We start from the raw sequence: 23,876 nt of genomic DNA on the forward strand, positions 1-23,876 counted from the left end.
GATGGCTTTTCTTTGTCACAGGGCACACTACACCAAGGGCCATGTAAACTGAGCAGGGATGCATTTGCTCTGAAGAGCCACAGTTCAGCAAGTTTTCTATTCTAGAAGTCATTAAAATGACCTATATATGAATCAATGATAGCCCATAAATCAAAAATTCATATTCAGGTCAGACAAAGAATCTAAGAGACGATAGTTAAATCAGTAAACTAGTAATATTAAGGTGTCCAATCATCTAGAAATTTTGCATTGACTCAGATTTTTAAAAATAAATGATTTTTTACAAGCTCTCATCAAAAAGTACATCTTACTCCTAAAATATTAAATTCCATGGCTACTTTTTTTGTTTGAATTGAGAGATAAGAGACTATACTAGTTTCAGCCCACAGCTAGTTTTTTTTTTTTTTTTTTTTAATATTTCTATTTATTTGAGACAGAGAGAGCAAGCGAGAGCGTGAGCAGAGAGAGGGCCGGTGGGAGAGGGAGAAACAGACTCCCCACTGAGCAGGGAGCCAGACTCAGGGCTTGATCCCAGGACCCCAGGATCATGATCTGAGCCGAAGGTGGATACTTAATGGACTGAGCCACACAAGTGCTCAGCCCACAGCTAGTTTTAAAAGCACATGATGAGAGTATTCTGTTGAGTGAAATAAGTCAATCAGAGAAAGACAATTATCAGATGGTTTCACTCATACGTGGAATATAAGAAATAGCAAAAAAGGACTATAAGGTAAAGGAGGGAAATTGAGTGAGGAAAAATTAGGAAGACAAACCATGAAAGAGTCCTGACTCTAGGAAACAAGCAAAGGGTTGCAGAGGGGAGGTGGGTGGGTTATGGGGTAACTGGGTGACGGGCACTTGATGGGATGAGCACTGGGTGTTCTACTATATGTCGGCAAATTTAATTTAAATAAAATATATTTTTTAAAGTACATTGTACAGGCTTTAAAACATTCCACAATTCAATGACAAAAATGAACATTAATGCCGTTTATTCACTGCTTTAACACTGGATACAAAGAAGTTTGAGATACTCCAAACATTCTGCCACCCAAGAAAATTTCTCATGTCCTTCCATATAACAGGGAGTCAAACTTTAAATTTAAGGAAATGCAAAACTTCAGGATGTTTCCTCCACTTTAATTTCCTCATTGTGAATATGAATAAGAAGTATACAGCTTTACCTATGCAGTTGTGGTTGTGTGAGATTAAAAGTACAGTCTGTGAAGTAGAAAGCATTGTTTGAAATTAAGAATTAATTATAATATGGATTTGCCATCTGTCCCAACCCCTCACCTGATGCTTGCCCCCCTTTGCAAGAGTCCGTCTCTACTTCGCTCACATCTTGTTTCCTGTCTAACTCCTACTCAAATTTCAAGATTGAGCAAAGCATCTTTTCCTCTGAGAAGCATGACCTTACCTCTCCAGGTTCCCCTTTCCTGTGCTCCTGTAGCACACTGAGCTACCTTTAGCTCTGGCTACAGGAGACCGCACCTGTCTGCGGGGATGGACAGACCATAGCTGCAATTCTAACACAATGTCGGAGTCAGAGCCAGGGTCGACCAGCACGATTACTCCAAACACAGCACTTCCAAGCTCCGCATGCTTTATCTACATCTATGACCTCTGCCTTTCCCTAGCAAAGAGGGAACTCCTCAAATGGACATAGATCAGGCTACATTTAGGAATTCAAATACTTTTCTCTTTTTGTAAATACCCACCTGCTGCTTTTGTTACCAAGAGACTCACTTTCCTGGAAACACATCTACAAACACTATAAAACACTTGCTGTTTTAGATATTTTGCAGGGCCTAAATGCTTTTCAAGGAAAACTATGAATATGCTTTTGTTTTAAAAAACTGGGTATGCAAAATAAAGAATCAAAATTTGGGGAACAGTATGACAGGATATACGATAAACCTGAGAAATAGAACTTAAAGTTTTGGTCACACTGAGGGATAAATATTTGGATGTGTGATAATAAGCCAGCAGGTAAAATGTCAATGGCAAGATCTAGGTAGTAGTTTTGGGTATTGGACCTCCAACTTTACCATATGTCTGAAACTTTCATAATAAGAAAAAATTCAGGTCACAGAGGTAACTGGATTTTTGCTACTACTTCTCGTACTGCTTACTTGTGTGGCAGAGGCAACCTGCCCAAATTCTATAAGCCTCTATTCACTTCCTGGCAGAGGGGCTCAAATTTGTTTTATTTACCTTTCAAGGCTCCTGTGAGGCTGAAATGAGGCAGTATAAGTGAGATCCCAGCATGTATTTTGTCTATAAAAACAGACAGCCCTTCTGGAGTTGGGGGTGGGGTCTAGGCCCTCTGGGCTCTGTCTAAATTCACCTTTGTGAACACACGACAATGCCCTCAAGTTTCCTTCTCTGCACGGCTCCTCACCACCTACCGTTTATTCTCTGTCTCCAAGCACACAGTCATTTTCATATATTGATCTTCCTTTTGTTCTTCCAATGTGGCGGATACAAGAGAAAGCTCCCCAAAGAGGGAGACCAGCCAGGTCAGGCGAGAAATGCCACTAAACGCAGGGAAGCCAAACCGCTCTTCTTCCAATGGGCCAGCTGTGGGGAATCACAAACACCATGGGAACTGGGAAGTAACCGACAGCTGGAGAGCAGAAGAAGCTTGTGGGCAGGGGGCCTTGGCTAAGTGATTGGGACCAAGTGACCCTGCTTCACAGCATGCTGTGCAAGATGACTACTCATATTTGGTGCCTGAATGAAAACTTTCATAAAAGCATCTCTCCATTTTCTTGTTTATTTAATTCAATTTTGTTAGGAAAATAAGACATTTTATTAGAAACAGTAAGCCATCTAGCCCACAGGATAATAAAAAAATATTTCAGGCTTTTAATATTAGATATGGGTATGGATGTATAGTTTACATACAGTATACATATATACACTTACATATACATACATCTATACCTTGTTCAGTGAGTCATTTAAAGAAGTCTTGTAAAAGAAGAAGAATCAAGGTATTTCAGTCCCCCAAGTCTATATTCCTATAAATACTATATAACTGTCTGTAAATGCCACAGCTATGATAACTAGGAAGAAAACAGCAATATCTACAAACTATGTCAATATTAAGAAGATTGATACAGCATTAAGTGTTTTCTTAGTCTTCATAATCTCCTATGCAAAAGCACACTCAAAAGAATATTTGTGTGAGAAATAGGTGTGGCCAAGATCTTGCTCCCAACTGTCTCCACCCCAAATTATAAAGATAACCTAATTTTTTTTTTTTTTAAGATAACCTAATTTTTAAAAAAGATTTTATTTATTCATGAGAGACACAGGGAGAGAGAGAGAGGCAGAGACATAGGCAGAGGGAGAAGCAGGCTCCATGCAGGGAGCCTGACGTGGGACTCGATCCGGAGTTTCTGGGATCACGCCCTGGACTGAAGGCAACGCTAAACCGCCGAGCCACCCCGGCTGCCTGATAACCTAAATTTAAAAGACTACATACCTGTTACAATTCTTTATAAACCAATGATTTTTCATAAATTTGATATTGACTTGAAAGAAATTTGTAATTATGGCTATACTTTGAAAAAGAAAACGAATTATAAATAAAAGCCAAAAAACTTGTTTCATAGACAACATGGTTTGAAATCACTAGGACCTAAGCATCAAACTTATAAAAGAAAGGTTTGTCCTCCTCAGCTGGTTACTGTCTGCTCTTGTGCTTTAGAGAGGACAGAGCAGCAATCAAATGTTTGAGCGTGAAGTCAGAGGCTTGAGCTCGGATCTGACTCTGCCACATAGCTTTTTTTTTTCCATATAGCTATTTTTGTCAGCTTTGTGAAGCTACCCACATCTCTGATCTTCCTTTCTTTCCTGTATAATGGGGGCATAAATACCTACTTTATAGGATTATCATACGGATTAACATGAACTAATGCATGTCATAAATTTAGCACAGTTCTTTGCACAGATTATGGTTATTTGTTAAAACTCTATCGTTATTTTAAAAGATGAAAGTGGATTTCAAAATGAGGTCCCAGTGTTATTTTCTGGAAACTCATGAGGAGATGAATGGTTTTACCACTTAACAATGCAATGTCAGGGTTTTGCTTCTGTAAGGAGAGCCCTCAGGAAAGGTAGCCCAGATACCCTGGGGTGTAGCCAGATGAGTCCATCCAAAGGTAAACCCAAGAGCAGGAGACTCTAGGATGCTCATTTCCTATTGCTAATGGAGCTACTCAAATAATGACCAACATAAAGTAAATAATCAAATAAGCAGTAGATCAAATATTCTGGTTGCAACCAATGTCCTTGTAACTTACTGGAGGAAGAAGGGGGCTATGCATATTCTATTTGCTCTGCAAAGAATAAAAATGTTCTCCTTCCCAAGAACCTGTCTCTGCCCATTTGCCTCCTATGGAAAAACAATCTCCAATTTATTAAGATTTAATGAGGAAAATTCTACACATAATAGGTTGGGACAGAAGCATTAGTAAACTTTAGATTTCAAACATACTTTTTATGTAAGCCCCATCAAGCACTTAAATCTCAATTGAAGAAAGAATAAAAATAGGTATTTTTATTGTTTTTGGAAGCATGGGAAGATTACATTAAATTGGCTTTCAGTTAGAGAGTCTTTAGCAAAAATAAATCCAAACTAACATCCTGAAGAACTAGGAAAGAACCCAGTTAGCCCTCCAGCCTCGTGAGTTACACATGACCTGTGATCCCACCTCAAACTGACCTGTGAAGAGAAGAGATCCTTTCAGCAGATCTTTCCCCACCACTTCTTTTTTCAGGAATGCAAACTCTTCCATCAAGAGTTCAACATGCTCCTCATGCAAGACCTTCCCTGTCATGACAAAAATGGGAGGCAAAAAAGGCAGTCATTATCAGTTGTGTACAGATGTGCATCCCACAGTCTAGGTCTATCTTCCTCCAGCACAGGACACAGAGACCGCAAAACCACCTCGGTACCACTGCGCCATTACATACCCCAGCTGAAGGTGGTGCCAATTATCAGCTTACCACAGAAATCAAAATCTAAGAAAGCAAGATGGTATCTACCTGCCCCAAAGGCAAGATGAAATCAGGGGAGTGTCTGAGTCAAGTGTTAACTTCTAGCCAGAAGGAGACAGTGTAGCATAAAAATCTAAGAAACATGGAGAAGACTAGAAATAGATTCTATTTCAAAGAACTGGAAGAACCAAGTGACTTTTTCAAATTACCCACATTGGAGGGAAGATAAAAAATATATTCATAACTAAAATTTTCGATTATTAAAAAAAGCCATTAAAACTTTATGCTCTGGTGGCTTTTTCTTATCTAGGCTAGAAGTTTCATAAAATACCAGAAGTATTTCCCGCTCTTCGATAGCTCTTTATTTTCAACTAGTCTCACACGCCTATTTCATATATATTCCTCCCATATTACTAACCTCTCTAGGTCCACAAAACAAAAACAAAAAAACTTAAAAACTTAAAACACAATTAAAGCTCTTCGAGTATATTTTGCTTAGTATTTCCATTCTATTTTTATTTTTTTATATCTCTATCGTTTATTTACTCTTTACAAGTTTGTACCCTTAAATGTTATAAATCTTACCCCCCCCAACGTACCCCTATCCCTTGGAAACCACCATTTCATTGGGTCTTTTTACAGGCTTGACTATCTAGATTCCACATACTAATGGTATATGGTACTTGTCTTTCTGACTTATCTTACTTAGCATATTGTGCTCAAGGTCTATCCGTGCTGTGGCAAAATGGCAAGACATCCTCCTTTCCCATAGCTGAATAATATTCCACTTCGTATATGCACCACACCTTTCTAAAATACTCATCTGTTGATAGGCATTTGGGTTGTTTCTGTATCTTGGCTATTGTGAACAATGCTGCATATATCTTGTCAAAATCCCATTTTCATTTTCGTCGTATAAACATCCAGAAGTGGAATTGCTGGATTGTTTGGTAGACCTATTTTTAATTTTTTGAGGAATCTTCATATTGTCTGCCACTGACAATGTATATGACTATCCTTTTCACCTTTTGCCAGCACTCTTCAGCACTCAGTCTCTCTTCTTCTAGATGATAACCCATTCGAATGAGGTGAGATATTTCATTGTAGTTTTGATTTGCGTTTCCCTGATGATTACTGATATCAAGCATCTTTTCACGTGCCTGTTGGCCACCTTGATATCCTCTCTGAAAAAATATCTATTTAAGAACTATACTGTGATTAAGTATAAAGTGTGGTTAAGATCTATACTTTGACAGAAACACAGAGGGAAATCTGGGCCACTGGGAGATGCTCCTGGGACATCAGCCATTGCTTATCTCAGCTTCACAGAAAACTGCAGAATGTGATGGGCTTGTTCTTGCATCTTGAGTAGGCAGGCATGTGTCCTGAGTCTCTAGAGAGTTAGTTGTGTGGGAGAGTGAGATTCCTTCTATCCACTCCCTAGCCAATGAATATGGCAAAGAAAGCTTCTTACAATAAGTAGAAGCTTCTCTCCTATGGTGATTTTATCCATATTTATATGCCTATGAGGGGAGTTGGGCATCTGGCAAGTTGGACCATATTTTGGTGCATGTTATATTTTCTCTAGAACTATTTCTAGATTTCCATTTCTGTATTTTCATTAAAGAATCTTTTAAAAAAATTTTTTGGAGTGCCTGGGTGGCTCAGTCAGTTGAATGTCTAACACTTGATTTTGGTTCAGGTCATGATCTATGTTGTGGGATCAAGTCCTGCATCAGGCTCCATGCTCAGTGCAGAACCTGCTTGAGATTCTCTCTCCCCTTGCCCTCTGCCTCTCTCCTGCTCATACTGTCTAAATAAATAAATGAATAAATCAGAGAAGGAGACAAACCATGAGAGACTCCTAACTCTGGGAAACGAACAAAGGGTTGCGGAAGGGGAGGTCGGTGGGAGGTTGGGGTAACTGGGTGATGGGCACTGAGGATGAGCACTGGGTGTTATACTATATGTTGGCAAATGGAACTTCAATAAAAACAAATGAAAAAAACTTAAAAGATTTTATCTTTTAACTGAATCTTTGCTTATTTTTTCTATCATTCATCCAAAGCTCATGATAAACACACATGGTACCACAGCATACACACATACACACACAAATTCATAATCACATTCTCCTAGATCTCTATTGATCACACCTAGAGTACAAATCTTGATATCAAAATAGAATTTTGTGTACTAATGCTGGGGATGTAAACTGGTGCAGCTACCATAGAAAGCAGTATGGAGGTTCCTCCAAAAATTAAAAATAGAACTACCATATGATCCATCAATTCCACTTCTGGGCATTTATCCAAAGGAAATAAAAATACTAATTCAAAAAGATATATGCATCCTCATGTACTATTTACTAAGACACAGAAACAACCTAAGTCAGACTGATGGATGAATAGATAAAGAAAATTTGACGTAAATATACAACGGATATTATTCAGTCATAAAAAAGAAGGTAATCTTGCCATTTGCAACAAAATGGGTGGACCTTGAGGGCATTATGCTAAGTGAAATAAGTCAGGGAAATTATCTCACTTATATGTGGAATCTAAAAAACAAAACCAAAAAGCAGCACACTCACAGATATAGAAAACAGATCAGTGGCTATAAGAGGTAGGGGAAGGGGGTGGGAAAAATAGGTGAAGGTAGTCAAAAGGTCCAAACTTCCAATTATAACTGGAATGATAATGTCATAGAAATATAATGTACAGCAGAGTAACAATAGTTAGTACTGTACTACATATGGGCAAGTAGCTAAAAGAGCAGATCTTAAAAGTTCTCATAACAAGAAAAAAAATTTAACTGTGTGGTGATAGATGTTAACTTACTGTGATGATCGTTTTACTATATATATAAAAATGGGGTCATTTCATTGCATACCTGAAACTAACATAAAGTCAATTACATTTCAATTTAAAAATTAAAAAAAAGAAAACATTTCACTACTAAATGAACTAGGGCTTCTTGGAGAAATGGCTAAGTGCACAGCTGAGGCAGAGAGAGCACACAATGAACACAAACCAGTTTATACCAGAAAGCAAGAAACTGCTCAAAGAATAATGGAAATATGATAAAATGATACAAGAGCTAGCATGAAAAGGTCCCCACTAACAAAATAGGAAACAGTCTTAAATTTATTTATTTATTTATTTATTTATTTATTTATTTATTTATTTATTATGATAGTCACACAGAGAGAGAGAGAGAGGCAGAGACACAGGCAGAGGGAGAAGCAGGCTCCATGCACCAGGAGCCCGACGTGGGACTCGATCCCGGGTCTCCAGGATCGCACCCTGGGTTAAAGGCAGGTGCCAAACCGCTGCGCCACCCAGGGATCCCCAGGAAACAATTTTAATATCAAAATAAATAATGAACGTGGATTACATTACACTGAATTTAAAAGGAAGCTATGAATCCTTATTGATATAAATCCGTAAATGAATAATCAGTGTGATAAATAATGGATATTTATCAAGTTTAAAACTATCTACTCACAAAATAATCATTAATATAAAGGGGTAAAAAGTAACTTTCCATGTAGAAACTTGGCAGACACCACTTTAATCCAATGATATAATTATTAATGGACTATTTGAATCAAATGCCACTTCTTTCACTTAGAAGAACACAGCATTAGTTCTGTGATATTCCTATGAAAGATGTATACCCTGAATCTAATCCTGAAGACACATCAGACAAACCCAAATTTAGAACATCCTACAAAATTAACTGGCCTGTAATCCTCCTAAATACCAAGGAGACTGAGGAAATGTCCAGAGCAGAGACAATGTGATGTGTCAACCCAAAACAGTATGTAGTTCTACACTAAATCATTTTGCTATAAAAAAGTGTTATTAGGAAAACTGGGAAAATTGGAATGGAGTCTGAGGATTAGATTTTAGTATGTACCAATATTCATTTCCTCATTTTTTTTCATTTTCATAAATGGAGGAGTAACTGTCACATAGAATTATATATGTTTAAAGTGTACAACCTGTTGATTTGATAAGCATGCATATTGTGGAATGATTACCAAGAAAAAGTTACTTAACACATCCATCACCTTGCATAGTCAACTTTCCATTTAGGTGGTGAGAATGTTTAAGGTCTACTTTCAGCAACTTTCAAGCATATTAACTATAGTTAACATGTTGTACATTGTACATTCTCAGAATTTAATCTTTTTATAACTGAAAATGTGTACCCTTTGAGCTACATTCCCCTATTTCTCTCTCCCCCTAGGGGACTACCACGCAACTACCATTCTAATCCCCGTTTTTAGGAAATTTGCTTTTTTCCCCATTTAAAAAGATCCTAAATATAAGTGAAACCATACAGTATTTTTTTCTCTAAGTTGTTTCACTTAGCATAAAGTGTTCTAGGTTCATCATGCTGTTGCATGTTGGGATTTTTTTGATTATATATCCAATCTCCTTCCTCATTATTGGCCTGTTCAGTTTTTCTATTCATGATTAAATCTTGGTAAGTTATGTGTTTCTATGAGTCTATCCATTTCTCCTAAGTTATCTAATTTGTTGGCATGTAATTTTTCATAGTAGTCTCTTATGATCCTTTGTATTTCTGTGGTATCAGTTATACTGTCTCCTCTCTCATTTATTATTTTATTAATTTGTCATCTTTTTTTTTCTTGGTAACTTTTCTAGCTAAAAGATTGTCAATTTTGTTTATCTTAAAAAAAAAAACTCAATTTCATTGATCTCCATCATCTTTCTAGTATCTTTTTCATTTATTTCTGCTCTAATCATGATTATTTTCTTCTGCTAAGTTTGTTCTTCCTTTTCTATTTCCTTGAAATGTAAAGGTAGGTTGTTTATTTGAAATCTTTCTTTTTTCTTAATGGAAGTGTTTATCACTATAAAATTCCCTCTTAGAAATGTTTTTGCTGGATGCAATAATTTTTGGTTTATTCCCATTTTCATTTATCTCAAGATATTTTTGTTTCCCCTTTGATTTCGTCTTTGACCTGCTTTTTTCCCCCCAGAGTATGTTGTTTACATATTTGTGAATTTTTCAGCTTTCCTTATATTATTGATTTTTATATCATATTGTGTGGTCAGAAAAGGTAATATTTGATATGATTTCAATCTTATTAAATTTGTTAAGACTTGTTTGTGACCTAACATATGATTTATCCTAGAGAATGTTCCACGTTCCATTCTTCTTGAGAAGAATGTATATTCTGTTGATGTAGTAATGTTCTATATATGTCTGAATTGGTCTGAAGTGTAGTTCAAATCCATTATTTCCATATTATATTCTATCTGGATGATTTCTCCATTGTTGAAAGCAAGGTATGAAGTCCCCTACTATTATTGCATTGCTATCTATTTTTGCCTTCAGACTGGGATGCCTGGGTGGCTCTGTGGTTGAGCATCTGCCTTTGGCTCAGTGTGTGATCCCAGAGTCCTGGGATTCAGTCTCACATCAGGCTCCCCACAGAGAGCCTGCTTCTCCCTCTGACTATGTCTCTGCCTCATCTGTGTCTCTGAGTAAATAAATAAAATCTGGGGAAAAAAATAAAATATTTTTGTCTTCAAATCTATAAATTGTCTAATGTATCTAGGTGCTCCAATACTGGGTACATAAAAATTTACAATTGTTACAACCTCTTAATGAATTGGTCCCTTTATTATATTATGAGAAACTATCATATTTTTATATCATATATGTTTTTATATATGATATAAGATCATATAGGATTTTATATCATATATATCATATATATTATGATTATTGATCCCTTCTTTATCTCTTGTTGCAGTTTCTTGGTCTATTCTGTGTGATATAAGTATAGCTACTCCAGCTTTGGGTTCCATTTGCAAGTATTATTTTTCTATCCTTTCACTTTTGGCCTATGAATGTTCCTGTAGGCAGCATATAGTTGGATTTGTTTTTGTTTTTGCTTTAATTCACTGAGCGACCCTATGTCTTTTAGTGGAGAATTTAAGTCATTTACATTTAGAGTAATCACTGATAGGTAACATTTTTGTCTTTCAACCTATATGCTAGAATTCAAAGTGTTAGAGTTCACTATCTGAGTATTCAAGTACTTTGAATTTAACTATATATTTACTTTTGCCAGTAAATTTTATACTTGTATATTCATGCCACTAATTAGCATCCTTTCATCTCAGCTTGAAGAACTCCCTTTAGTGTTTCTTGTAAGGCAGGTCTAATGATGATAAATTATCCCAGCTTTTATTTGCCTGGGAAAGTCTTTATCCCTCCTTCACTTCTAATATTTGTGGTTGGCAGTTTTGAAATATTCTTGGTTGACTGTGTTCTTCACTGAGCACCTGGGAAAGCCTGCTGAGTTTCTTTTTTTTTTTTTTTTTTCCTGCTGAGTTTCTGCTAAGAAATCTGCTGACAGCCTTATCAGGATTCCCTTGTATGTGGTGAGTCTTTTTTCTCTTGCTGCTTTTAAAATTCTTCAGTTTTTTAAATTATTTTTTTGAGAGCTTGATTGCAATGTGTCTAGGTAAAGATCTCTTTGATTTAAATCATTTTGGGGATAGTTGAGCTTCATTGTTCCTGAATGACCATATCTCTCCCCAGATTTAGGAAGATTTTAGACATTATTTCTTGAAATGTATTTCTTGAAAGTATACTTGTTCATAGTAGTCTCTTGTAATACATTTCTTTCTGTGGCACATCATAATGTCTCCTTTCACTTCTGATTTTATTTGAATCTTCTCTCTTTTCTTCCTAATCTAGATAAGAGTTTGTCAATTTTGATAATCTTTCAAAACCAATTGTTAGTTTTAGTTTCTTTAATTTTCTTTCTATTGTTTTTCTGTTATTTATTTCTAGTCTAATCTTTATTTTCCTTTCTTCTGCCAGCTTTTGATTTAGTTCAGTCCTCTAGTTCCCTGAGGTGTAAAATTGGGTCATTGACTTGCAATCTTCCTTGTTGTTTAGTGTGTTTAACACCATAAATGTCCTTCTTAGAACTGCTTTTACTACATCCCATAAATTTTGGTATGTTCTATTTTCATTTTCTCAAGTTAATTACCCTTGTGATTTTTTTCCTTCATCCACTTGCTGATTAAGAGTATGCTATTTTAATTTTCATGTATTTGTGAGTTTTCCAGTTTCTCTTCTGCTGTTGATTTCTAGTTTCATCACACTGTGTTCTGAAAAGATATTAAGCATGATTTCAATCTTTTTAAATTTGTTAAGACTTATTGTGGCTTATATATGGCCTATCCCGGAGAATGTGTATTTGAGAAGAATGTGTGTTCAGCAGCGCCTGGGTGGCTCAGCCAGTTAGGTGTCCAACTCTTGATTTCAACTCAGGTCATGACCTCAGGGTTGTGAGATGGATTCCCACTTTGGGCTCTGCACTCAGCAGGAAATCTGCTTGATAGTCGCTCCTTCTGCCCCTCCGCCTCCTCACATCTGTGCGCTCTCTTTCTCCAATAAGTAAATAAATCTTTTTAAAAAGAGAGGAATGTGTGTTCTATGGATGTAGACATTCAATTGGTCCATAGTGCTGTTTAAGTCCTCAGTTTCATATATTTATCTTCTATTCAGTTTTTGTATCCATTACTCAAAAGTGGAGTACTGAAGTCTCCTACTATTATAATGCACCTTTAACAATGTTTGCTTCATATATTTGGGAGCTCTAATGTTAGGTGAACTGACCACTTCATCAGTAATATCCTTCTTCATATCCTATGACACTTTTTTTGACTTAAAGCCTGTTTTGTTTGCTATAAGTAAGACCTTTTGCTCTTTTCATTACCATTTACATGGAGTATCTTTTTCCATCTTTTCACTTTTAATCCACATGTGTCTTTGGATCTGAAGTCTCTCATAGATAGTATATAGCTGGACCTTGTTTTTGTTTTTTGTTTTGTTTTCATGCATTGAGCCAATCTAAGTCTTTTGATTAGGGAGTTTAGCAGTTTACATTTGAAATAATCACTGACAGGAAAAAACCTACTATTGCCATTTTCTTTTTTTTTTGTAAATTTTTATTTATTTATGATAGTCACACAGAGAGAGGGAGAGAGGCAGAGACATAGGCAGAGGGAGAAGCAGGCTCCATGCACCGGGAGCCTGACGTGGGATTCGATCCCGGGTCTCCAGGATCGCGCCCTGGGCCAAAGGCAGGCGCTAAACCGCTGCACCACCCAGGGATCCCTATTTTCTTAACTGTTGTCTTGTAGTATTTAGTCCTTCTTTTCCTCTCCTACTGCCTTCTTCTGAGTTTTATTGGTTTTTTTGTGTGTGTGTGGTGATGTGGTTTCATTCCTTTATCATTTTCTTTTGTTTATCTTCTATAAATATTTTCATGTAGTTACTATGGGGATTATATAAAGCATCTAATTATAATAATCTATTTCTATATTTCTATTTATGTTATTTTTCCATTAACATAGATTTATAGCTTTTTAAAATTCTGTCACTTCAATTTTATACCAGAATTAAAAATGATTATGAAGCATCAAAAAACTACAGTATTCTATATTTGTCTTCATATTTACCTTTATCAGAGAGCTTATTTTTGTATGCTTTTATGCTGCTGTTTAACATCCTTTTGCTTCAGTTTAAAGGACTCCCTTTAGCATTTCTTGTGGAGTAGGTCTAATGGTGATGGACTCTGTCAGCTATTATTGCCTGGGAAAGTCTTAATTTCACCTTCATTTCTGAAGGACAATTTTGGTGAATATAGTATTAGTTGGCAGTTGTTTTTCTTTTAAGAAATTGAATACATCATCCCACTACCTCTGGCCTACAAGGTTTCTGCTGGGAATTCTACTGATAATCTTATAGGGGCTCCTTAATAGATGACAAGTTATTTTTTTCTTGCCTTTTTCAAGATTCTGCCTTTATCTGTGATCTTGACAGTTCAATTATAATGTGCCTAGTATGGATCTTTGTAATTATTCTAGTTGGAGTTCATGGTCTTGAATTTGTATTCCATTTCCTTCTTCAAATTTGGGATGTTTTCAGTCATTATTTTTTCCAAATAAGTTCACTACATCTTCCTGTGACTTCTCCTCCTGAGACTTACATATTGCATATATTGATCTATTTCATGGTGTACCATAATTCCCTAAGCCTATTTCACTTCTATTTTTTTTTTCTTTTTGTTCCTTTGACTCAAACTTCAAATTACCTATCTTCAAGTTTACCAATTCTTTCTTCCACTTGATCAAGTTTACTGTTGAACCTATGCACATTTTTTAATTCCATCATTTTATTCTTTATCTCTAGAATTTCTTTTTTATTCTTTTTTTAAATTCTTTTTATACTTTACATCTCTTTGTTGATATATTTTAATTTTGTTTTTACACTGTTTTCCTGATTTTATTTACTTGTCTGTGTTCTTTTTTTTTTACTTGTCTGTGTTCTTTTAGCTGATGTGAGCATCTTTTAGAGTATTTTGAATTCTTTGTCCAGTAATTCATAGATCTCTATTTCTTTAGGGTCAGTTTCTAGAGATTAATTTTTTCCTTTGAAAGGCCAATGTTTCCCTGTTTCTTTTTATGCCTTGTGATCATTCGTTGAGATCTGAATATTTGGGAAAAGAGCCACTTCTTCCAGTCTTTACAGACTGACTTGGTAGAAGGAAAGACTTCCACCAATCAGCCAGGCTAGCAATTCAGGGGGCCTCTCAAATCTTTTCTGGGGATGTGTCTTCTCTGGGATTATGTGTGCAATTTCCAAGTGAAAGAGATTTGCCCCTGTTCTCAAAAACCTGTAATCTCTTGCTCCTCCTGGTGTCTTTATGCAATACTTCAGTTTCTCTGAGGCTGTAACAAGCCACAGTGTTTGCCTTGGTTTTTAGCAGCCCCAACTTTGCATCTAAAGTACACTATTTCTTTCAGCATTCTAACTCAGGAGAGTTAGAAACCAGTCCCTCAAGCAGCCTGTGAAAAACCAGAACACTGGACACATGTTCCACTCTCTCTTTTTACCCAAGGGAGAAGCTAAGAGTTGGGAGTTTTGTCCTAATCACACCATGCTGTGCCAGGAAGGGGAAAGGGCTATAGGGAGTAAATACAATGAACTTTCTTGTCCACTTCAATTCCGGTTTTAGCTTTGTGTATGCCTGGAGAATTGTAACTATTTAAATGGTTTCTGGAATTCTCACAAAGGCAATATGATCTATATGTGGCTCTTAAATCAGTGTCTCTGTGGTGGAATGAGGTCCTAGGGCTTCCTATTGCACAATCTTGCTGATATTAGTCCTAAATTATCCATAACTTTTGCCATCCAAAATGATATTTGCACTTAGGTAGGCAAAGTTGAATAAAATTATTACTTCCTGGGCTACAATGTAAATGTTATAGTTACATTTTCAACTCACTTTCAACAGACAAATTAATACTACTAGTTGTAAACATTTGGCAATGTGGGCTCCTGAAGGGCAAGAATCATCTTTTGGTTATTCTTATCGTCAAGCACAATCTCTCATGCATAATAACTATCATGTTCTAATATGAGTTATAAATACTTCCCTAGAGAATAGGTCAGTTTCATTGCTAAGAATTTTTTTTCTTTTCTATGATCTCTACATATCCACTCAGATTCTGCTTGCTTATGGAGATAATACCAAGACTCTAATATAACACTGATTCTTAGTATTTTTTTCTCATTTTTAAAAAAATAACTGAAATCCATATTTTATTCAGATTTCCTTAGTTTCTACCTCATGTGCTTTTTCTGTTTCAGGATACCACATTACATTTAGTCATCATGTCTCCTGAGCTTCCTCTTGAGTTAGAAAGTTTCTTAAACTTTGTTTTTTAGTGACCTTGACAGTTCTGAAGAGTGTTGGTCAGGCATTTTGTAGAATGCCCCTCAACTGGGATTTTTCTGATGTTATTTTCATGATTGCACTGAGGTTATGTTTTGGGGAGAAAAATTCAGAAGTAATGGGCCATTCTCATCATAGTATGTTGAAGGTACATCTTATTATCATGACTTACCACTGTGGATGTTAATTTTGATCAACTAGCTGAGGCATTGTTTGGTTTCTCCATTGTAGAGTGTACTCTTTTCCCCTTCTTTCTGTATTTATTCTTTGGAAGAAAGTCACTACATGCAGGACATTATCTTTCTGAAGAAACTTAGTCTGTTATTTTGTCGAGTGTTCCACATTCTAGTTTGCTTCATTTTTTACAGTGTCATTTAATATGTTTCTTTATCCCTGCATTACCTGTAAATCTCTGTTATATGATTGATGCTGTATATATCACATCAGATGGTTTGTGACATCAGAATGACCCATATTAACAATCTTTTGGTTTTAGGATGACAACAACAGAGCTCTTCATTGTAAAAGTACATTTTTTTTTCTTTGCAATTAGCAAGAAATCTATGGCGTATTCTTTAGTATCTTGTTCTTGGTCCATGGACATCTGTGCCATGAGAAAACAATATACAAAGGGATAGCTTCAAAGCTCCTCTCACTCACATCAGTAATCATCTATCTGCTCATTCAACAAACACCTCCTGAAGGCCTACTCAGTTCTAGGAAGTGTTTAGCTGCTGGGGCTTACAAGAGAGGACAGATGGGCTCTGCTCTTTAGCAGTACATCCCAGTGCTACAGAGCACTACAGGAGCTCCAATAAAGTTTGATCAGTCTACACTGGTCATAAGTGCAAGGTACTTTCTTTGGTGATTTTCATGTAAGTGTTTACCATACTTTGCTCATATATTAAAGATTTTCAATAGCAAATTTTGAAACAAAGAGTTTGTAATTTACACTTTAACTAAATCCTGTAATCCCTAAACATTCTAGTTAATTCTCATTGCCTCCATAAAGGGACTTGTGGAAGTATATAAGGACAAAAGTCTCTGGAGGGCAGTAGAGCTTAGATGAACAAATGTAGACTTCAGAGCTGGAAAGGAATAAATTCAAATCTCCATCTCCCAATTAGTAATCATGTTACTAGCTTTGTGATCTGGCTCAAATTACTTCTCTGAAGCATGGATTCTTTTACATAAGTTAGAGAAAATACCTATCTCTAAGAGTTTCTAGGAGAATTAAATAAAAGAACATATAAAGTACTTAGTACAGTTCCCAAACTCCTGGCATATAGTAAGTATTTGATAAATGGTACTCTTCTTGAGAAACAGCACAAAATATGCAGATACGATCAATTACCCTGACTTGGATATTTTTCCATTAGCAATGTAAATATCATATGAATAATAGCAAAATAATATCATGACAATAGCATAAGTCAAAGCCAATTCATAGTTTTCATTAGAGTCAAAGAAGTTTATAAGTCTCTGACAAAAATTTGCAAATTCCCACTCATTTCTCCACCCTGTTGGTATTCCAACACACCCATTACGTGTGCCTACAGTACGGGGGACAGCTAGGAGGTTGGGAGCCCACAGGACATATCTAACACAGGATTAAGCTTTAAAGCATAAAGATGGTACCAAAGACATCTTGCAGGCAGAAACCCTAAAAGAGGGTCTGTGTTCGACAGACAATATACGTCACCTTTCTGCTCAGCCAGCGTCCACAGGTCCTGAGCTTCTGCCCAAGAGAGTGTCATGGGATATTCCACAAGGACATGCTTGCCAGCATTAAGGAACTGCCTTGGGAAAAAAGAGAGAGAGAGAGAAAATACACTTCAAGTAATCTTCACATTTTAAAATGCCTTGCATGACAGAGAATGGACTGTTACAAATACACATAAGTCTCTGAGTCACGAAGGAAGGCAGATGAGAATCAGGGCCAGAGGATGAAATGTACTTCCTGCTACTTTCTGCTATGCTAGAAGAGAATGATTTTCTACTTATGTGTTAATTTGAACATTCATCCATTCACCTATTCATATATTCAACTAAGTACTATTTGCCAGCTACTCTGGAGGAGAAATAAAAGATATTAACATGTAAATTGCCTATTATCTCACATGATAGCAACGAATAAAGACTACCAAACCCATGACAGCCAGCTCTGCCTGAAATATGAGTAGGCATTTCCCAGGTACAACATGCAGGATGAGGGTATTTCACTTTGCGCAGCATATGCAGAGGTTTGGGTGTTTTATGGAGATTTGTCCATTTGGATAATAGTACGAATTTCAGCATGGCAGGGGAGTAGACTACAGGGAGTAGAGGGAAACAAAGTCATACAAGTAGCTGAGAGCCTGACTGTGAAGAATGTAGAATGCTATGTTCAGAAGTTTGGATTTTATTCTCCAGATACTCCCTAAGGTACAAACATTTATAAGATGAGAATAACAAAATCACCTTTTTAAGGAAATATACTCTGGTGCCAAAGAAGGGTGAAGGAAACCAAGGAAAGGTGTTTCTTTCCACACTAGAGTTGAAGTGACAAGGAGGGAGCAGCTTACTTCCAGGGAACAGCATGCTGGCACCTGCAATTTAATGCAAGGACCTAGAAGGGAAGTGAGATTCAGGGAAGTGGCTGGAACTGCCTGGTTAGCTGCTGGTCCCATGTGGGGCTCCTCCTTCCAGGCTCAGTCCCACCAAATGCTTGAAGGGCTCTAAGGCTTTGCATTTGAAAGTGGGGAGGAAGGACATATCACTTCTCTTGCTCTATAATGTCATCTCCCCTCTTCGATGCCACCACTACTTTCTTTCCTCACTTATTCTCATGGCAAAAACACTTCATGTTAAGGGAACTCTCAGAGATATTTAACAATATTAAAAGCACAAGGGATAAAATGTTGGAAGCTGATTCAAACTTAGAAAGGATTGTGACAATTTGCCAAAGCACGTCAAAGATGTTGGCTACATATCCTATTACGACAAAAGACAAGCACTATTCAAATTACTGTCAATAAAATTTTTATAAAGAAAACAACTTTAATTCTTTGTATTGTTTTAAGTTACAGTGTACAAGTAAATATTAGTTTTACATGGTTTTCATTTCCTTATACATTTAAAATGAATGGTAAGAATTTTTAGCATTTTGACAATTTTTAAAGGTAATGGCCTCCTGCAACTTTTTCCTTCAGTTATTAAGATTCCTTTGAGAGATTTCAGCTTGCCCCCATTTTTATATTCCTGCCCAGTGTGCAAGGTAAGGACTACCAACACTGAAAACCTACCTGATATAGTCCGCATGGCTGGAACTTTCACTGCAGATATAAGCAACCTCAACCTCCTGGCTGGAAAGAGCATCTTCCAAAGAAATCTGCTGGACTTCATCAGTGTTCCCAAGTTCTCGTCTATTTGAGAGTAATAGAAATGCAATTCAAAAGTACATAGAATACCAAATAAATGAGCACCATCCGTCTCCTCTCTTCCCAACAATGTCCTGATAACTAGCTTTTGGAAATGAAGAAATTTATTCCCTTCCTCCCACTTCCAGGGCATTTTCCACCACAGAGTGAGAAAAACAGCCTCAGGGTTTAAGTTAAGAGACCTGGCATCGAGTGCCAACACTACTGTTAACAGGCCGGATGATATGACAGTCTGAATTAGTCCACCTCTAAAATAAAAACAACTGATCTCTTTTGGTCTCATGAGAAGTGGTCTCTAGGATCACAGCCAGATCCAAGCATTTGGCCAAACACTACGACTACCAGACTTCACTCACAGTCTCAGAGAAGAAGGAAGATACATGCATATTTATAGTAACAATACAAGACTAACCTGAGAAATGTGCTTGAGGGTATAAGTGGGTAATTCAATGAAGGCAAGGTTCATCTAATTTAGGATTTCAGGTTAGGCTTCTTGGGGAGACGGTAGGTCTTAGCATGTAGGTCACGAGGAACAGGGTATTATGAGACAGCTTCAAGTATGGGTGCAATGGGAGTTACAGTGCTGGCTAGTAATTTTGCTCTCTCATTTATGTGCAACCCCCCTAAAATCTTACTGAGGGGATAAGATTGACCAAGGGCAGATTCCTACCACTTTTGGGTCTCTCTAGTGCCCCAGATGGTCTGCATGGACCATCACAATAGTTATTTATACTTGGATTTCTCTAAAGCACTAAAAAAGCAGAGAGGTGCCTAAGCTGCTCCTCACCCCCCCTCCTCACCAACACAGTGCCCACATCTTGTTCACAATTAATACTCATACATGACATTATATAGTATTAGTTTAGTGGGCGGTGCATGTAAGAAATGGAGGAAGATGCCGAGTAAGTGGATCAGGGAAGAAGAAACACAATAGGAAATGTGGTTTTGTTTGAGTTATAGGAAATAAATGAAGTTAGAGGACGTAAAAGTAAGGCTCAAAATTATCAAGGGGAAAAGAATACATGCTGCTTAGATAATGGGCTTTGGAATCAAATAAACCTGTGTTCATGCGCAGGTCTTAAGCTCTGTGCAAATTACTTAACCTCTCTGTGGCTCAGTTTCTTTATGTGTAAAGTGGGGTTGATAACAGTATATATGTCAAATAGCTGATAAGGCTCCTAAAGCCCGGGGCTTTAGGCTATTATGATAACTGATAAAACAATTAAGCGGCACACACCGAAAGCCTTCCTTCAGGCCAACCCACCAAGTGTTCACTGTGCCCCTTCTGTAACCATCAGGCCCTGCTCTCATCTTCCCTGCCTTTGTCTTCGTAGTCCTCTTGAGACTGACTTGCTGTACATCGCAGCTGCAGGTCCAGCACTCCACCTCCCAGACCCATCTAAACTTGAGATCTTCCGGGGCTGTCCCTGAGTACAGTTCTCTGGAATGACCCCAGAGCTGGCGCTCTCTCTTTGGGGTCTGGAGAATCTCTGTGTCCCAACCCCTAATTCATCTCACTGGTCTTGCCATGAACTACAGGCACAAGGCAAATGCCAGCCACCTGGACACGAAGCCAATCAGGTTCAGGAATGCTGAGGAAGCATGTGGATTCCGCAAGTCCCTGATCCGCACAGATCCAGCTCTGCCAACGCCAACCACCACCACTCCGAACTTCCTCTCAGGCTGAAACACAAGGGACCAAGGTAGGATTTAAAAATAGTAAATGCAAAAATAAATAAATAAAAAATAAAATAAAATAAATAAAATAAAATAAAATAAATAAAATAAAATAAAATAAAATAAAATAAAAATAAAATAAATAAAAATAAAAAAATAAAAATAAAAAATAAAAAATAAAAATAAAAATAAAAAAATAAATAAAAATTCATCGAGCAGAGAACAGCAAAACAAAGTCATGTCAGCAGGACCAGTCAGGGTCCAGATGAGGAAAGAAGCCAACCCAGAACCCACAAGAAGCTGTAGCATATGAGTCTGGGGTAAGACAGTCCCTTATATGAGAGCTCAGGGAGAAGTCAGCTCCACCCAAAACATACTTCCACAGGAGCTCTGACTGTGTCATCCATAGAAAAGGCTCCTCACATTTGGCTCCCCATTTCCATGCCACCTCTCCAAAGATGAGAGATTATTCCTCATTAAGCTGTACCTGGTACTCCTTGAATCCTTCCTCCAGTGGACATGCAATCTGATACAGCTAGGGGTCATTGAGAGGCCACAGCTGCTTCATGAGATGCTGGCACACAGGACACAAGGCAAACCATGGGCTGTCCCCTTATTCAGACTCCCCACTACAGCTTTCTGAGTTCCAACCAACTTCACTCCCACTCTCCTGTGGTAGCTGACCATATTACTCAGATACGCTGCTGGGGGCTGTGTGCAAGTACCGAGTGAAAAATCAAGTTGATTCTCAAAGTCAAAGCCACTCAATTCATTCAAACTGATAAAATTACTTCTACGCATCCCGCAAACCCAGTTCTGCTTGGATGTCTCTGAGCAGGAATGGGAGTATCACCTCGGATTCACCCTTTCCCACCACCTGTGAGATCTGTGTCACCATGTCCCACTGATTCTACTCCTTCCTGTGTTCACTGCTCTAGTGTTGGCCCAGGATTTCTTTGCCTCATTCACCCACTGGTCTCACTCCTAATTTTAAACCTTTCCATCATCCACAGGTCTGCCAGAGCAGTTGCTTAAGATAAAAACTAAATCCCTCCCCTTACTCCCTCCCCTTAAATGAAAAGCCCTTCATTTTCTCAACTGTTATTGACTGTCTCCTTCCAAAATTCGTGTCATGAAACCCTAGCCCCCAATTACGATGGTATTAGGAGATGGGACCTTAAAGAGGTAATTTAGATTAGATGTGGTCATGAGGTAGGAGCCGTCATGAATGGGATTAGTGTCCTTGTACGAGCCTCTCCCACCCCCTGCTCTCTGCCCAGGTCTCAGCAAGTCTGCAACCTGGAAGAGAGCCCTCACCAGAACCTGACCAAGCAGCCTGATCTCAGACTTGTACCCTCCAGAACTGTAAGAAATAAATTTCTATTCTTTTATAAGGCATCTGGTTTGTGGTACTTTATATGCTGTATCATAGTAGCCCAACTAAGACACCAACAAAAGAGAGAAAAATACTGAAGTTGAAGTTCTTTAAAAAAAAAAAAAATTATGTTGTACACCTGAAAATTAATATATTATTTTATGTCAGTCATAACTCAATTAAAAAATACTTTAAGATGGAAAAAAAAAAAAAAAAAAGGCCTCTCTGCCCCTTGGTGCTCATGGAACAAAAACAAAAAAAAATTTTCATTCTCTACCCCAGCCCCTCATCCAAGTTATATTTCCCTCAACTTTCCCATCTCTAAATGCCACCACCACCGACTCAGTTGCTCAGGTCCTTAAACTTGGGAGTTATCTTTGCCTTTTTTTCTCCGTCCAATATTTGATACTCAATTCATCAACATTCATAAGCCTTCAATCTACTGCTGTCCATCTTCACTGCTGCCCCCCAATCCAACTCACAATCTCATCACTTGGACTGTTCCAGTGGCCTTTGTAACTGGTTTCCCTGCTTTACTTTTTGTCCTGTTCTATTCCTCATAGAGCAGCAAGAATTATCGTTAGAATAAACATAACCAGGTATTATTATCTGCCCCTCCCCATCCACCTCCCAATTTACAACTCTCTGGAGGCTACCTATTATACTCAGAATAAAAACCAAACCACTTGTGGTCTACAAGGGCCTTTGTAATCTGGCCCCTGCCAATCTCCTTTAGTTCATCGCCTACCCCTCTCCCTCTCATCATACTGGCTGCCTTCCTACTCTTTTAGCAGGTCATGGTCATTTGCACTTTAGGGCCTTTGTATATATGACTTACTCCAAAAAGTGTCAGGATCCAAGGACGTATTGTGGACAGACCCTGCTCTTACAGAGATTTTAAAGAAGGAAGAGATTAAACAACTCAACACATGAATAAATATCAAGAGATAGTGAGCTTTACCAGGATACGTGGAGTAGGGTAAAGGTCATAGAGGGAGATTATGGGAGGAGGTGCCTTGCCTTTCAAAGGGTGGTGAGGGAAGGCCTCTCTGAGGAGGCAGCTTTGAACAAAGACCAGAATAAAATGAGAAGATGAGACACATAGTTATCTGGGGGCAAATGGGACAGAAGGCATTCTTTCAAAGTCTTCAAGGGGGGCAGATACCTGCAGGGCTTAGAAATAGTGGACATGATCATAAAACATGCAACAATATAAGTCTTCTAATTAAATATGAAAGTCTTTACCAAAGACTTCTTTACCAAACTTTGAGGCCTTCCAATGTTGGCTCCAGTCTACTTTTTCTGGTCACCTCTCCCACTGTGTATCTTTAGACTTTGGACTTTCCAAAGTACTGGAAAGTTTGTAAAACTCTGTATGTTTTCTATCTTTAAGTCTTTGCAAATCTTGTGTCCCTTGAGCTCCTCCCTACTGCCCACCTGGACACCTTCAAAGCTTTCAAGACTTGGACATCTTCATAAGATGCCCTTCCTTATCCTATTGGTTATTTTTTACATTTAATAAAATCCACCCATTTGTACATTTCTGTGAGTTTTGATCAACACACAGTCATATTACTACCACAAATCAAGATAC

The 23,876-nt window shown here is 37.6% G+C and overlaps 1 protein-coding gene and 1 long non-coding RNA gene across 9 annotated transcripts in view; one reads left to right on the plus strand and one right to left on the minus strand.

Annotated features, from left to right (window-relative positions):
- LOC112661287 (uncharacterized) overlaps nt 1-22,321 on the plus strand; it is a 43,023-nt gene extending 20,702 nt beyond the window's left edge. The window contains exons 2-3 of the long non-coding RNA XR_003137583.3: nt 20,770-20,933; nt 22,188-22,321. This is a non-coding gene — a long non-coding RNA (uncharacterized LOC112661287). The remainder of the gene's footprint in view (nt 1-20,769; nt 20,934-22,187) is intronic.
- BLVRA (biliverdin reductase A) overlaps nt 1-23,876 on the minus strand; it is a 77,251-nt gene that overhangs the window by 2,468 nt on the left and 50,907 nt on the right. For all 8 annotated transcript variants that reach the window (XM_035702013.2, XM_025449247.3, XM_025449248.3 and 5 more), the window contains 5 exons: nt 20,792-20,913; nt 19,096-19,215; nt 17,514-17,611; nt 4,736-4,843; nt 2,412-2,583 (listed from right to left, as the gene is read on the minus strand). In XM_035702013.2, coding sequence (XP_035557906.1) covers nt 2,412-2,583; nt 4,736-4,843; nt 17,514-17,611; nt 19,096-19,215; nt 20,792-20,913 — 620 coding nt within the window. The remainder of the gene's footprint in view (nt 1-2,411; nt 2,584-4,735; nt 4,844-17,513; nt 17,612-19,095; nt 19,216-20,791; nt 20,914-23,876) is intronic.

Source organism: Canis lupus, chromosome 18 (assembly GCF_003254725.2).
Source record: "Canis lupus dingo isolate Sandy chromosome 18, ASM325472v2, whole genome shotgun sequence".
Taxonomy (NCBI): Eukaryota; Metazoa; Chordata; class Mammalia; order Carnivora; family Canidae; genus Canis; species Canis lupus.